The sequence below is a fragment of the Haliotis rufescens genome, unplaced genomic scaffold, assembly GCF_023055435.1.
Source record: "Haliotis rufescens isolate VD_foot unplaced genomic scaffold, xgHalRufe1.0.p SCAF_10, whole genome shotgun sequence".
Classification (NCBI taxonomy): Eukaryota; Metazoa; Mollusca; class Gastropoda; order Lepetellida; family Haliotidae; genus Haliotis; species Haliotis rufescens.
This window is the reverse complement of record NW_025963780.1, coordinates 16027054-16042133: the sequence shown is the minus strand read 5'-3', so window position 1 is coordinate 16042133 and position 15080 is coordinate 16027054. Positions and strand designations below refer to the sequence as shown.

At 37.5% G+C, this 15080-nt stretch overlaps 1 protein-coding gene across 3 annotated transcripts in view; it reads left to right on the top strand.

Moving 5' to 3' along the window:
• Positions 1 to 15080, top strand: part of LOC124120944 (polypeptide N-acetylgalactosaminyltransferase 13-like) — a 120400-nt gene that overhangs the window by 73451 nt on the left and 31869 nt on the right. For all 3 annotated transcript variants that reach the window (XR_007218942.1, XM_048387451.1, XM_048387449.1), the window contains exons 5-6: positions 3074 to 3172; positions 11451 to 11560. Coding sequence is in view for 2 of the 3 variants with exons in the window: in XM_048387451.1 (XP_048243408.1) it covers positions 3074 to 3172; positions 11451 to 11560 (209 nt within the window). In the remaining variant the exon portion in view is untranslated. The remainder of the gene's footprint in view (positions 1 to 3073; positions 3173 to 11450; positions 11561 to 15080) is intronic.

Here is a 15080-nt window from a genome sequence, read left to right as displayed (position 1 = left end):
CTGTGCTAAATGTAGTCGACTGGATGATTCTAACAAAATGCAAATATAATCTTTAAATTGGTCATGCATTGTTGAAACCATTGTTTTGTCCTTATTTAGTGTATGCTCCTTTACACCTCACTGTTAAGATATTTCTTGTTGGTTTGTTAAGCAGTCCAAGTCAATGAAATACATGTATTAAAATTTACAAAAGCAATTAAACATTGCCCTCTTATTCAATGGCTTATTGATTCTCCATATATATTTCATTCTGTGAAAAAGGAAAACTGAAAAATAGACAGGATGAAAAAGAACATGAAAGTGGCTTACAACAACAGCATGTGCATCCCGCCAAACAGACAAGACCCCTTGTATACAGTCATTTCATATAGCAGGGGCCGGCCCAGTGGGAAACCTACATGTTATTTTGACAAGTCGTCAATCACGCTGGATGATATTTATCTAAGAATCTATCTGCTATGACTGCTGATATTTACACAAGAACAATCTACTGCCACCCAAAACCATTATGGTATTTATATGCTGTGTTTCTCTGAAATGGCAAAACTAATCCAATTGCTGCAACTGACATGGTCTAAGTACACAGCAAAGCCTTGTACATCATGCGACCAGCACCATACTGATGAAATTAACGTGCGCTGCTATATTTTCATTTCCTAATAATTACATCAACCACGACTTAATTTGTTTTATATGGAAAATGGGTTGTAACAGCCTTGGTCCATAACATGGAGAAGAAAAAAATGAGGTGCGTCCCGCAAATAACGTATTAAATGAAAATAAACAGCAGTAATGAACAACTTGCAATTACTTTGTCAAAAGATGATTCAATTACAAGAACAACAGGACAAAATAAAGTGCCAGGGATGGTTAAAAAACATGGAAGCATGGCAGCTGTCTTCTAAATGAGAAAATGGTACTTGAATAAGTTCGGTTTGGAGAGGGCATTGTAGTTATCTAACATTGTAACGAGAGTGAGTGAGTGAGTTAATATTTAATGTCACATCGACAGTATTTCAGCCATATCGTGACGATTGTAAAGAGAGACCAAATGGAGGTATTTTGCTGTCATTTAGTCTCTGGCTGTAATAGTGGAGAACTCAAAATTCATCCATGATAACAAAATCAGCTGGGTCTGCTTCAAAATGACGTAAATTCTCATGAGAGATGATAAACCTGGAGCATTTCTGATCAGGTGTCAGAAGCCTGGGACCCACTGTGCTGAAACTTTGTCATGCCCAGTTCATTCCTCAGAATGTTCTCACCCATCACCTGAGAGATGCTACTGTATTGGCTGTGTGACATGTGGGAGATGTCGATCATCCATTATCATATCACATATTTTGTCAACATTGACCTTAGTGGTGGCAGTTGATCATGGAGGTTTTCCTGATCTTGGACTCTTTGAGTCTTTCTCTTCCCCTCCTGAACTCTGCTGCCCACCTCTGAACAGAGGCAAAGGAAGGAGCATCGTCCCCTAAAGTTGACACCAAGTCCACATGGATGACTGTTGGAGTTTGGCTCTTTCATTTGGAGATATTTGATGTGTGGTAGCAAATTTTGTCAATTATCATCAACAGAGAATACCTAGTCACTTTGATGTCTGCAGAAACATGCTGCCTGGTTGTATGTTCGTTCTAATGCAGCCTGTAAGCAGTGAGTAAGTGAGTGAAAATATAACTCCACATCAGCATTATTTCAGCCATATTGTTACCATGGAAGGTATTGTACTTGATAATATACTAACTGCTAGGGTGTGCTATACATCCTTCGTAGTTAGGCTGAGAACATTTCAGCCACCCCTCGTATATTCAGTGAAAGAACTGTATCTTTTTCTGTGATGACCTCTTCAAAGCATAAATCTGTCTATTCTGTGATAGCCTCCCTTGACAGCATATACTTTTCTCTCTGTGATGACCTCCTCAAAGGCCTACAGCTGTCTTCTCTGTGATAACCTCCCAAGCATACACCTTTCTTTTAAATCTAATGTATCTCAGTACTGGTATAAGCATTCCTTTGAAGTAACTATTTTATCAATATGACCTCCTTTTTTTGTAATATGAGCTATAAAACAAATGTCTTTCTAAAGAAGACCTATAAAAATCTTTTTATAATTAGCTCCTTTAAAACAACTGTTTTTTCTTAATATGACCTCATTTAAATTGATATAAATTCTTTGAAAGCAATTGTTTTTCATGTTACCTCCTTCAGAGCAAACATCTCATTTTAAGTGACTTTCTGTAAGAGAAGTATCCTTTTCTGTGTCTGTCCCCCTTAGAATAGTTTCCACATTTTTCTTAGATGTTGTCCTTGTCTGTGGGGACATCTCTATTGTTGGACTTTTGCTGCACTCATCCCGGCCTCAACTCCACAAGTGAAATCCTTCCACAGGATCAACAAGAAATGCATTTTTACCTCCCTCTTTTCTCTCCTAGTCTCACTGAAATATTGATCTTCCCTTTGTTGTTCTGTGAGTTTCATCTGAGAAATGAATGTCTGTCTCTCCTGAATACAGCCCCGACAAGCAGATGTCTCTATTTTATCCTTGTGCAGAACCAGGACAGCACATTTTATTCATTCATTTTATAACCCTGTTAGTAATCTCTTAAAACATGTGCTGCAGATAGCTGTTGAGTGAGAGAGTGAATGTGGTTTTATGCTGCAGTCAGCAATATTCTAGTTGTATCATGGTGGGGGGTGAATAGTGGAATCTGAACCTGACAAACCAGATGTTTAAAGCATCATCTTGAGTCTACACAATCAGACAGGTGACACACATCGCAACCACAGTCCCTGATGGCTGTTATCACAAGTATTAGTATTGAAACCTATTAGCTCAAGGAATCTCTGTTGGGGTACTGACCTCTATCTACAAAAGGAAATTCAAGAAAAATATGTCTTTTTTTAAAACACCTTTGTTGAAAATAACAAAAAATTAGGATTTGCTTTCAAATAATGTATAATAAATGTAAATAAAACTTTAATATTTCATGGAACATGTACAAATCTAAAAAAACAAGTTTTGATAAAGACGCATGATGATATACTGTTTCAACTGTTTTTGTATTTTCAGGCAACATTGATGAACTACTGACAACTTTTCAACAATGGCCAAAGGTTTCTCTGATTCGGACAGTTGGACGTCAGGGGCTTGTGCGTGCTCGCCTTCTTGGTAAGTGAACAACACATGAGTCATGGCGGGAAAGCTCTGAATTTCAATAATGAGCAAGTAGCTAGCGGGCAATTTATGTCTTGACTAATACGTCGTTAGCGATGCCATATCTAATTATACATTGATCAGCTGGAGGTAGATGAATGGCAGCCAATCAGCGCTGCAATTGACAAGCTTGTCGATTTCACCTGACACAAAAGGAAGCTACCCGACAGTGAAGTCAAACCCTTCATTGTAATATTGTGACCACCAGTCAAAGAGATAATGACAGAGCATTCAGCTGAGGGGGATTTCGAGATAACTTCACGTCATAGGAATGGGTTGAAATTACGTAGTTTGAACGGAGCTGCAAGTGGAGTAAAAGTTATTAGCATGTGGGGATTTGGGTGTTATTGATTTTTGTCTTGTTATGGTTATCAAATAAGCTCAGTTAAACACTCCTGCTCGGTACAACTTTATTGATGAGGTTCCCTTACTAAAAATATTCTGATGGAACTGACAGTGAAATTGACGAAGGGTTTATTTCCGCCAATTTTCCTTTCAGCATGACATGACATGTACGGCCGATTATCTCACTCTCATAACACCCTTGTCGTGGCCAGCTTGACGTGGCATCTATAACTGGTGGTATTACACAATGCACCTTGGGAGTGAATTTAACAGCTACTCAAATCAGAGCCAAAATAGCCTTATATAGACTGAAAGAGTAGCTGTTGTGATTCTTGTCGAGCTGAACTTGCTGTTTTTAATAAACTGTCTGAAGTGGTGTGCTGTAGGTCTAATATCTTATCAGCTTTTTTATAGAATGAAAATATAGACCCACAAACCTCAAATGACTGTAACTCAGATACTGGTCACCGACCAGTTATTGCCATTTTTTTCATGTTATTTCTGACATATTCTGTGTACAAAGTTGACTGTACCAATTCCTTTAATTTTTGTGAAACTATGAGCAAATTCTTTTATAACACTACAATAGGGAATCAAAACAGTGGAAATAGAACTTTCCCGTTGACTTATTGTACCAGTTATCGCCATCATCTTTACAGCATGTGCTATGTGATCACGCGCACCGCTTCAGTTATACAAATTACATATTTTAGTATCTCGGGTATCGCACTCAATCTTTTTATTCATCGAAATGAATAAGAAATGTTATTATCAATTTGTCATCTGCAAACTGACAAAAACAATATTCCCCAAATTTGATTTACACATGCTTAATAACACTATGTATTATGGATTGTACGATATATAGTGATGCATTTTGGGAAAAATAGCTCAAATAGGTTTCAGAATTGTATTTTGGGGGAGTAATGACAGACAGATAGCAAGCAATGACAGAACTGAAAGTGCATCATCATGTTGTTTGATTTATATTTTCGCATGATTTGGTCACATGACACCGCTCGCTTGTCTTTTCTAAAGTTGTACTTGAGAAAGGTGACTTTTTAAATATTTCTTCACAAGAACCCGTTTTGTTCATCATTTTCAGATACATATTTCTCTCTTCTAATAAAACGAGCAAAAGTAAAGTGAGATGCGATCACGTGTGCGCTATAACGGGGAGTTGGTGATAAGTGGTCCTCGGCTATAACCCATCGCAAGTCAGTACTTGGGAAGACTTCATCTGTCTATCTTAAATGGATTTATTTCCTATCATTACATATGTAAAATGATAATGATGATGGTGATGGTGATGATGATGGTGATGGTGATGGTGATGGTAACAATGCTAGACCCCATATAAATAATAGTAATGACAAGAAATAACTTTTATAGTGCTTTAATCCTCACATCAACTCACTGAGAGGCCAGCTAAAAGCACAGAACATCATAACCACTTTCAATGTCTAGATCAGTTTTTGATTCCTGGAATTTTGTCTTTTGGCCAGCACTTGTTAGGCAGTTGTCTCTGTAGCCTGCATCTAACACGGCCACATTTCATGAGTAGCTTACAAATTTCCACAAAGAAAACGAAATGATGCTCATCTATTTCTGACATGGAATCCCAACAGTATGGATGACTATGTTATATCCAACTCGTTGATTGCAAAATACGGGACAGCAAGGTCAGACTTCAAGTTGTAAACCAGTTTTATGGTTGCCAGATAGAAAGCTGAGTGTCAGTTAAACGGTTTAATTCTGATCTGACATTGAACCTGTGTTGTAAAACCTGACAGCAGTTTTTATGTATTTGCCGTGTATTTCCATATCAGTGAAGGAACGTCAATTTCAGTTGTACATTTCAGTCGAGGCCGCCGTCACTTTATGGTTCCCTCTTGACAAGCACCTTTCTGTTATTCAAATCAGGTTGGAGAGCTGTGTTGTACAGATGATCCCTTGCAATATTTCTCCTCAACTTCATTTTGGCTAGCAGCATAATTTACATAATGTTTGCTTTCATGGCATCAATACACATGTGACACTTTCCATTCCCTTTAGAAATATGGAAGAATGTTTTGGTAAAGAATGGTCGTGAAGGTTAATGATGGAATGTCCGAGTGTTACGATGGCATGAGATAGTACAGAATGAGAGAGGAGCAGAGGGCTCGGAGTGAGAGTGTCTATTGGATATAGTATGAAAGTAGTGGATTTGGAGGTGAGACGAAATGACGTTTACTGTTGCATTCAAGATTGTTTCACTTATAAAGTAATGTGCATGGACATGTGTGTGTGTGTGTCTGGTTGTACAAGTCTGGACTTATGCAAGTTATATAGTGCTAACCCACTGCATGAGATACCAAGCTCCAGTTTAACATGGATACCTTACTCAGGCAGTGTATGCTGACTCCAAGCCGACCAGTCCTTGTTTTAGCCCCTTAATGCAATAAATATTCTCTGTGAAAGACTTTTGGTATGACGTGGCCAGGGGATCAAACCACTGGCCTTCCCCTGTCCAGACAGATGCTCAACCTTCTACACCACAGAGGCAGTCAGAGTAAGTGGAATAGTGTGGAATGAAAGATATATAGTGAGTGGATTGAGTGAGCAAAGAATGAGAGATGGTATCAAATAAAGAATGGAATAAAGAAAGAAACACTTGATTTTGGAGAAAAATGAAACAAGATATTAGAGTAGAATGAAAGTAGGTGTGAGAAGATTGATGGGTTTTTTGTTCACTTGTCAAACAATCTGTATCATGGAGTCAAACAATCTGTATCATGGTGACATGTAAAGAATCAGGGCCAGGCAAACCTAAGGTTGACGTTAAGATGAACTTCACAAGCTGTAAGGGTACGATGACATGCAATCATCCAAATATTACTGATCCAGACCACCTGATACAGTCTAGCCTCTCACACAAGCACCAGAAAGCTAGGACTTTATTCGTACCCAATCCACAATAGGTGAGGGTCATTTGAACAAGACAATTATATACCAATACTATAGAATTAGGGGCTCTTGAATGAAAGCTTTAAATAATTGTTTTACCAAACTGTTTTACTGTATGATGATAAAACTTATGTCCTCGACACTGAGGCATAAAGATTTTGGAATGACAGATACAAGACTTTGGAGGGACGCAGATAGGCTGTCTCCAAGACCCAAAAGAATACATTCAAAAATGAGGCTAACTCAAGTCTATAATGATTTGGCAAGTCTTGGTTGCCTCAGCTCTAGGGTGTGTTCCATTTGGATTTTCGTTTCTTTTTGTAGATAACTTTATTTCTGGGTCTAAATGCTAGTCTATACCTGGTCATATCTATTTTAGAGTCTAGGGTTTAGGGCATTGTAAATCATTTGCATCCATTCCAAGATGTATGCATGTAAGATCTCAAATATATAACAAGAGTCCTGCAAAATTAAGTCCAACCCTTTTCAATGGGCGAGGAGCCCATGACCTCGCCACACACAGGGAACACTAGTTGAGTCTGTAATTTAAGATGTTTGAGATAACATCAGATTATCTTTGAACATTGGAATGAACTGGAAGCATAGACATTGGGGGAATATTATGAATGAGTGAATGAATTTGGTTTGACAGTGAGTGTTGGAAGATGTGTTTGTTGAGTTGTATTGTATACTGGAAATCTTTCACACTTTTCACTTTGCAGGAATACTGTTCTTGATAAGTATGTTGTTGTTTTTTAATCCAAAATCTGAAAAAACCTGTACCTTTGGCTTGCTTAAATGGATATTACATATGAATACAACATTACGTTACATCACTATTTATCAGAACAACTTTAATTTATTTTTTTCCCACATTCTGCTCGCCAGGTAGATTCAGTTATCTCAGAAGGAGAATGTCTGTCCTTTGTATAATGGCATCATCATATTCAAGGGTGACGGCATAACATTCCGCTGTTTACGGACAGAGAGAGAGAGAGTTCTACAATAAGTACTGATAACTTTTGTAAATGTTTTTTACAATGCTGACAAACATTATATGTTTTCAGATTTGTAGGTGCTACTACTTGTCATCAATCAATCCATTACACTGCAAATCAGAATTTTTTTTTTATCTGCTAGTTGACATTGCACATCTGATTTTACACATTTATGGTCAAGGATCTATGTATCATATTGAGATCGGTGTTCTCAATTAACTGTAGGTGAGCTTCAGAACTTTCTATTGTATACTGGTTCTTCCTGTGTATTCATGCAAAACTGTTTTTTCTAACAGCTGAAATGTTTCAAAGCGTTTACTTGACAATTAAAATTCAACTACATTTTTCACATGCAGGAACAATTTTATCCTGGATCTAACATTTCACAGTTTTCATTCAAAGAAGAAGTTATTGATTTGAAAAACAAAACCGTCATTAAATACTCCTTACCACACTGATTTATTCCCTGTGTTGTTGTGAAAAATCTGAAGCATCTTGTCAGTGTCACATTTGAAAATTTATTGCTTCAGTTTTTAATTCCCAGTCAAGTAGGGGCACTGAATACAATCCTGGATCAAATTAAATGCAATTATTTTCCTAACAATCTTTAAAATATACTAGTTTTTCATCTGAGTTGAAATGAAATTTAATATTCAGGAACAGTTTTTCAGATAAACTGTCACTTTTGAAAGATCCTTGTAATTGTGAAAAAATGTAAATTTAGATTTTGGACTAGTTTATTGCCATTCATTTTGCACTAATCAGAGTTTATGAAATAAATAATATTTTAAGTGGATCTAAATAGAATTTATAATGACAAGCTAGACCCTAATACTGGATAGGTTGGCAAGAAGTGTTTTATAATTGCATAACTTTAGCGTGATGCATAGTGGTTTATTTCGATTTTCAGGATGAAGAAATTAGGGGCTTTAGTGAAAGCTGAAATGAATCGAGATTTATGCCTTTGCCCGTCGCTAGTTTTTTTTAATATGCAAATTAGCAGCGTAAATTGCAACTTCCTTTGTTGTAGTTACCAGCTGCTCTTGACACAGGATTTGTCTCTGATTTTTTTTGGTAATAATAGATTTCCTGTAAATTTCAATTTTAAGAATTTCTTTTGTTGCAATTTAATGCGAGCAGAATTTCTTGCTCAGCTTTTTAAGAATAACCCCAATTTTGTGTTCGGTTTCTGCTTCTTCCTGTCATGATTGCCGATGTACATCAAGCTCAAGTAAATCATCTCTTTGATGTATGGAATGAATCTCTGTGATTTCATCAAATTGTGAATTATTTATTTATGATCTTTTCATTTTTATTGAAGCTATTTTATAGGCAATTTTTGAGTCACTGATTAAATTACCACTGTCAGAGGAAATAATATTATTATCACATCTTCTATTTAACTCATTGTCATCAAAATCTACTTTCATCATAATAATCATGACCATATTTCTAATCATCATTTTCTTCATCAAAGTTTTTTCTTGAGTGACACTATAAGTAATTCATCACACTGACTCAGAATGCGTGTATGTGTTATACACTTGCTTCATCATCCCATCACCCACTTGGGAGAATGAGTGAGTGAGTTTAATTTTAACGTCACATCGGCAATATTTCAGCCAAATCGTGACACTTGGGATAAAGGGCATGGATTGCCCCAAGTACCCCAGGATGTATTTGGGAGGGTTGCTGAAAGTTCTGAGACTAGCTTTGATGGAGTGCATTGGTGGATTTGGTTGTTTGTTGATTTTTCCAAATAGTCCCATCCGAGGTCCACACACATCAGGCCATGCCAGAGTTCCTGGACCTCACTGGTGCAGAAGGCTCCTCCTGGTGGTGTAGAAAGTCCTCCACAGCAGAAATGACATCATCAGCATTTGCATAATGTTTGTCAGACAGTTTTTTCTTCCAGTATGAGTTCAAGGCCACAGTCATGCATTACAGCCATGGCAACAACAGACTTGTGCACAGGTGCATTGTCTTCATGGAACAACACACTTCAGTGTGTTTTCCCACAATGTTTCGCCTGAATATTCACATGCAGTTGTCTAAGCAGATTAGCATAATATTGGCCATTAATGCTTTCTGGAGATTGTCCACCATTAAGATTCATTTGGAATCAGAGAAAACCAAAGACATAACCTTGCCATCTGATGGAGTTTGCCTTCTTCAGAAGAGGAGATGTAAGATGTTTTCACTGCTTTGACCGTTATTTAGTCTCTGGCTTAGAGTTCCGAACCCAAGAATCATCCATGGTTACAGGGCCATGGTTAACAAAATCAGCTGGGTCTGCTTCAATGTAAACTCCCATGAGAGATGGTGAACCTGGAACATTTCTGATCAGGTGTCAGAAGCCATGGAACCCAGCATGCTGAAACCTTTGTCATGCCCAGTTCATCCCTCTGACCTATCACCTGAGAGATGCCTACTGTATTGGCTGTGTGACATGTGGTGAGACGTCGATCATCCATAATCATGTCATGTATTTTGTCAACATTGACCTTAGTGGTGGCAGTTGATCATGGAGGTTTTCCTGATCTTGGACTCTTTGAGTCTTTCTCTTCCCCTCCTGAACTCTGCTGCCCACCTCTGAACAGAGGCAAAGGAAGGAGCATCGTCCCCTAAAGTTGACACCAAGTCTACATGGATGACTGTTGGAGTTTGGCTCTTTCATTTGGAGATATTTGATGACAGCATGGTAGCAAATTCTGCCCACATTTTTTTGAAATTTAAATCTAATAATCATTTTATTGTGGCCTTACTAAGAACCCTGAAGTGGAAAGGTTTTTGAAAACCTGTTAAGATTTCAATGCTTTTTGCTTGCCCATTTTGGCCAAGAAGACCTAGTGTCATCACAGTAACTATATATACAGTGATTTGTAAAGACTCTTAATGTCACCTCCATCTTGTATGGCTTCTGTTCTATATGTTGTGACAGAGACGGCTCCAATATGAATAGGCATAAGGAACGTCATGTTTAATTAACTGTTCCAATAGGCAAGAGCAAGAGTAAACGTCTTCCCTGAATTCCAACGTCAATGAGGATAATCACTCTCAAATATCTGCTGAAACAAATTCCTTTGGGTATGCAAGGCATAGAGTGCTGAAAATTATGTTGTAATTTCTGGAATGACCACTGAGGCAATGAATGAGATTGATGATGTGTATGTTTAATGTTTGCCTCCATTCAAAATATTGTTAGTTTTCCATAACAATCATATTGAAAAAGTTATTATGCACAATTGGTCTTTCATTTATGCAGGTAATTTCATGAAATTTGGTATGTTAGTATGCAGGTGGTTCCAACATCAAAAGCAAGTTATCCGTAGAATTCTCATTTATTTAACTGGTTGAATCTTTCTTGATGTCCACAATGTAAAATATGTTTCCATGGTAATCAAATCTGCTATTTGGTAGAATACAGAACCTGTTAGCACTTGGGAAGGTTTTTGTCCAGATACATTATTCATATCATTCTGCAGGTGAACATATTTTCAAATGTTAGGACAGGAACAAAGTAAAATTTAACAAGAAAAGTATCAATATTAAAAAATTAAATTAACCAATTGTTTAAACCAATCAGATTGCAAAACAACACCAATTCCAGACTCCACACTGTGTCAGTTAACTGTCACTGTTCTCTGTATCTCATCCCTGTCACCACAAGTATACTTTGTTTTAGGAGCGTCCCAGGCTGTTGGAACACATTTAATGCTTCTGTTTCAGGAGCGTCCCAGGCTGTTTAACACATTTACTGATTCTGTTTCAGGAGCGTCCCAGGCTGTTTAACACATTTACTGATTCTGTTTCAGGAGCGTCCCAGGCTGTTGAACACATTTACTGATTCTGTTTCAGGGCAATCCCAGGCTGTTTAACACATTTACTGCTTCTGTTTCAGGAGCGTCCCAGGCTGTTGAACACATTTACTGCTTCTGTTTCAGGAGCGTCCCAGGCTGCTGGCCACGTGTTGGTGTTCCTTGACTCTCACTGTGAGTGCAACGTCAACTGGTTACCTCCCCTTCTCCAGGCAGTACAGCAGGATACCACGAAGGTCAGCACCAGGGTCACATTCTTGACATAATTTGTTGACATATTCTTATAATATCTTATATTCTCCAAGTTTGGGTTATTATTTATGAGAACAATTTAAAAGAGCATAAGGTTGTGGCTTCTACCCAGTCTGCATGTTACTGTCTGACACTTCATGACACTTCATGACACTTCATGACACTGCAACTGCACTGGAATATTGTTTAATGTGGCAAAAATCAACACTCACTCACTCACATTACTTATAACACCATGCACACATAAAGTACATTAACTGCATTAATAAACCACTTGTGTCTGTCAAACTCTTTATATTGACAACTATCTCTTAAAGAGGAACTTCTAGAACCTTTTTCCTCTGTAGGTCAAGGCACTGCAATATTGTCTTGTGTGAAAATAAGACGTCTTTGTGATTAAAGAAATCATTATCTCATAGTTTTGGAAAACACCAGAACATTTAGGCTAGCAGACAAACAACATCACAGTGTCTTTAATCACACCCTCTGACACTGTAACTTGTATGAGACACGTCCCCTTTGACATGAGAACTTTGACCTCAATCAGGTTCCAGTACAAATATACTGATTCTTTGGTTGTCTCTTTTATTAAAAAAAACCCTGCATCAATGACAATCAGGGCTTCGGGATAAACTGTCTCAGCATTAGATCAACACTAATCTTGCGTGAAATACATTATCTGCTAGCTCTCCCTCATAACGGGTCAGCTAGCCAAGTATTGACTTAGGCTAGAAAGTTTCAAAGATGTTCTTGCACACTGAAGGACTCTCAATGAATCATAATATTGAACACACAATCCCTCCCAACCGACAATGTATCAATATCATTCAGACATAATATCATGTGAGTTTTTACTAAAGGAACTTTGTGTTGCCTGATGTTACTCTGATCAATATATTCAGCCCAAATCTGTCATATTTGTGATGTTTATGTTTGAAGAAGTGATATTCAAACGGGCCAGATTACAAACTTTTATTCAAAATGTGAAAATTCCAAAATGAATGTTTAAATAAAGAGGCATATCCCGTCCCATCAGTGTCAAAATCAATATCATGCTAATGATTTCCATACAAGTCAGATATCAAAACATTTAAAAAACTTTCAACATGTTGATTTTTTATACAAATAAAAATCATCACTAAATTGTTGTGAGTAATGGCCATATGACTCATTTTTCATTGTGTTACTTCCACAGGCATTGGCAGCATTTCTAACAGTGACAGAAAAGGTGTTTTCTCAATCAAATCAGTTTAAACCATTCTTTTAGGGGTGAAAGCCCAGGGTCTTTTTAAAAAAGATTCAATAGTTTTCTCAAGAATTTCTGACAACTTATTTATTATTAGACAATAAAAAGCCAAGAATATTGACACAGCAACATATTATTTTTAGAGAAATAATATGGTTTTTTTTAATGTAAAGTAAGCTTGTCTGACCTTTATTCTAAAATGAACTCATCTTACAGAATTACCAATTTCCTGCTGCAACAGACAGCTATGAGAGTGATTTGGAATTCCTGCAGATGCCTTTTGCGTTCTCTTATTAGTGTCAAGTTTCTGATTGAACATGGCTTCCTCTCCATGCTGCTTTATAATTTGCTGAGAATGAGAAGAAATATTTGATTTGCATGTCTGTCTTGACTTCTGCTCAATTCACTGGACACTCGGAATGAGACACTCGGAATCAGGAATCAGATGTAACTGTCACAACCTCTTTTTGTTGCCTCCTGCAACCACTGATGCAGATCAAGTGAAAATCAAAGCTTAAAAACATTAGGATTTCTGGTTCTTTTTGCAATATTATTTTCATCATCATAATCATCAGCACCAATGTTTAAAGGAGGAATTAGGTAGGAATTGAGGCTCCAGGAACTGTCCATCATTATCATCATCAGCTTTCTTTAAATTCTGAGAGGGTTGTAGATTAGGGTGGGACACAAGACCTTTGGTGTGTTGTTATAGTGTCATCATACTTCCATGAGCATTTCCTGACATGAAATACAAATGTGGTATGACAATGGCTGTGTGTGTCAAGAGGCAGACAAATGTGGTATGACAATGGCTCTGTGTGTCAAGAGACAGACAAATGTGGTATGACAATGGCTCTGTGTGTCAAGAGACAGACAAATGTGGAATGACAATGGCTGTGTGTGTCAAGAGACAGACAAATTTGGTATGACAATGGCTCTGTGTGTCAAGAGACAGACAAATGTGGTATGACAATGGCTCTGTGTGTCAAGAGACAGACAAATTTGGTATGACAATGGCTCTGTGTGTCAAGAGGCAGATAAATGTGGTATTACAATGGCTCTGTGTGTCAAGAGACAGACAAATGTGGTATGACAATGGCTCTGTGTGTCAAGAGACAGACAAATGTGGTATGACAATGGCTCTGTGTGTCAAGAGACAGACAAATGTAGTATGACAATGGCTCTGTGTGTCAAGAGACAGACAAATGTCTTAATGGACTTGGCTATAGGCCACAGTTACACAGACTTTTTTGTCTGTTACAGATTTTTTTGTTAAAGGTATTGGTTGGTAGGCTGAAAAAAAGACATTAAGATTTTTTTATTTTGTCCTGCAAGAAATTATTTGAATATTTGGGTACCGTATTCAACCTAATAAGCGCCTAGGACGCTCTCAAAATTAGAAAGTTCTGATTATTCTTAATATCATTTTGGTGAAAAAAAAATAATTGAAAAATAAATTTCGTGGTTTATGCTGACAGCCTGAAATGTTTATATACGACAGATATATTTTTCCAGAATTTAATTGCCCATAATTAAGGGTAATAAAATAAGTACATTGATCAACCAGAAGGCGTTCTAATTGGGATTGTTCACTAGCCAATATATTAGCAAATATCGCCGTGGGCGCTTATTAGAAAGGGGAGCTTATTACGTCGAATATGGTATATCTGGTTTATGTGTTTATGAAGCCAGGTTTGTCAGTCTTACAGTATTGCATTCATTATGTTTTGTAGTGAATATAAAATTTTGAAGTTGGCTGTGTAAAATATAATAGAGCTTTTCAGATTTTATTTCTTACTTTCAGTTTTTATGGTTGGGCTGATCAGTTGCAGTTACAAAATGCATAACATTCGTGTTGAGATTCTTGTTTCTGACACAAGAAGGCATTCTTCTTGACAGCTCAGAAGTGGTCACATCATCAGATAGTGAGTGAGTGAGTTGGGTTTAACGCCGATTTTAACAGTATTTCAGTTATATCTCGGCCTGTCTTAATGTGGGAGGAAAGCCAGAAGTGATGCAGGTCACAGACATTTCCCACTTCAGTGAAACGTGTGTGGTGCTGACAAACCTAGAAACATAATCGGGGCGAACCGGGAGGCAAACCCACAATCATAGGTTTCTGGTGTGCCCAAGGGGCGCAACTCTGCACAGCGAATTGCAGCGTCTTAGATGACTGGGAACCCGTGCCCCCCCATCATCAGATAAATCTGATAAGTGTAGTTATTTTATACATGGGTGCATTGTATACATAACTGAGA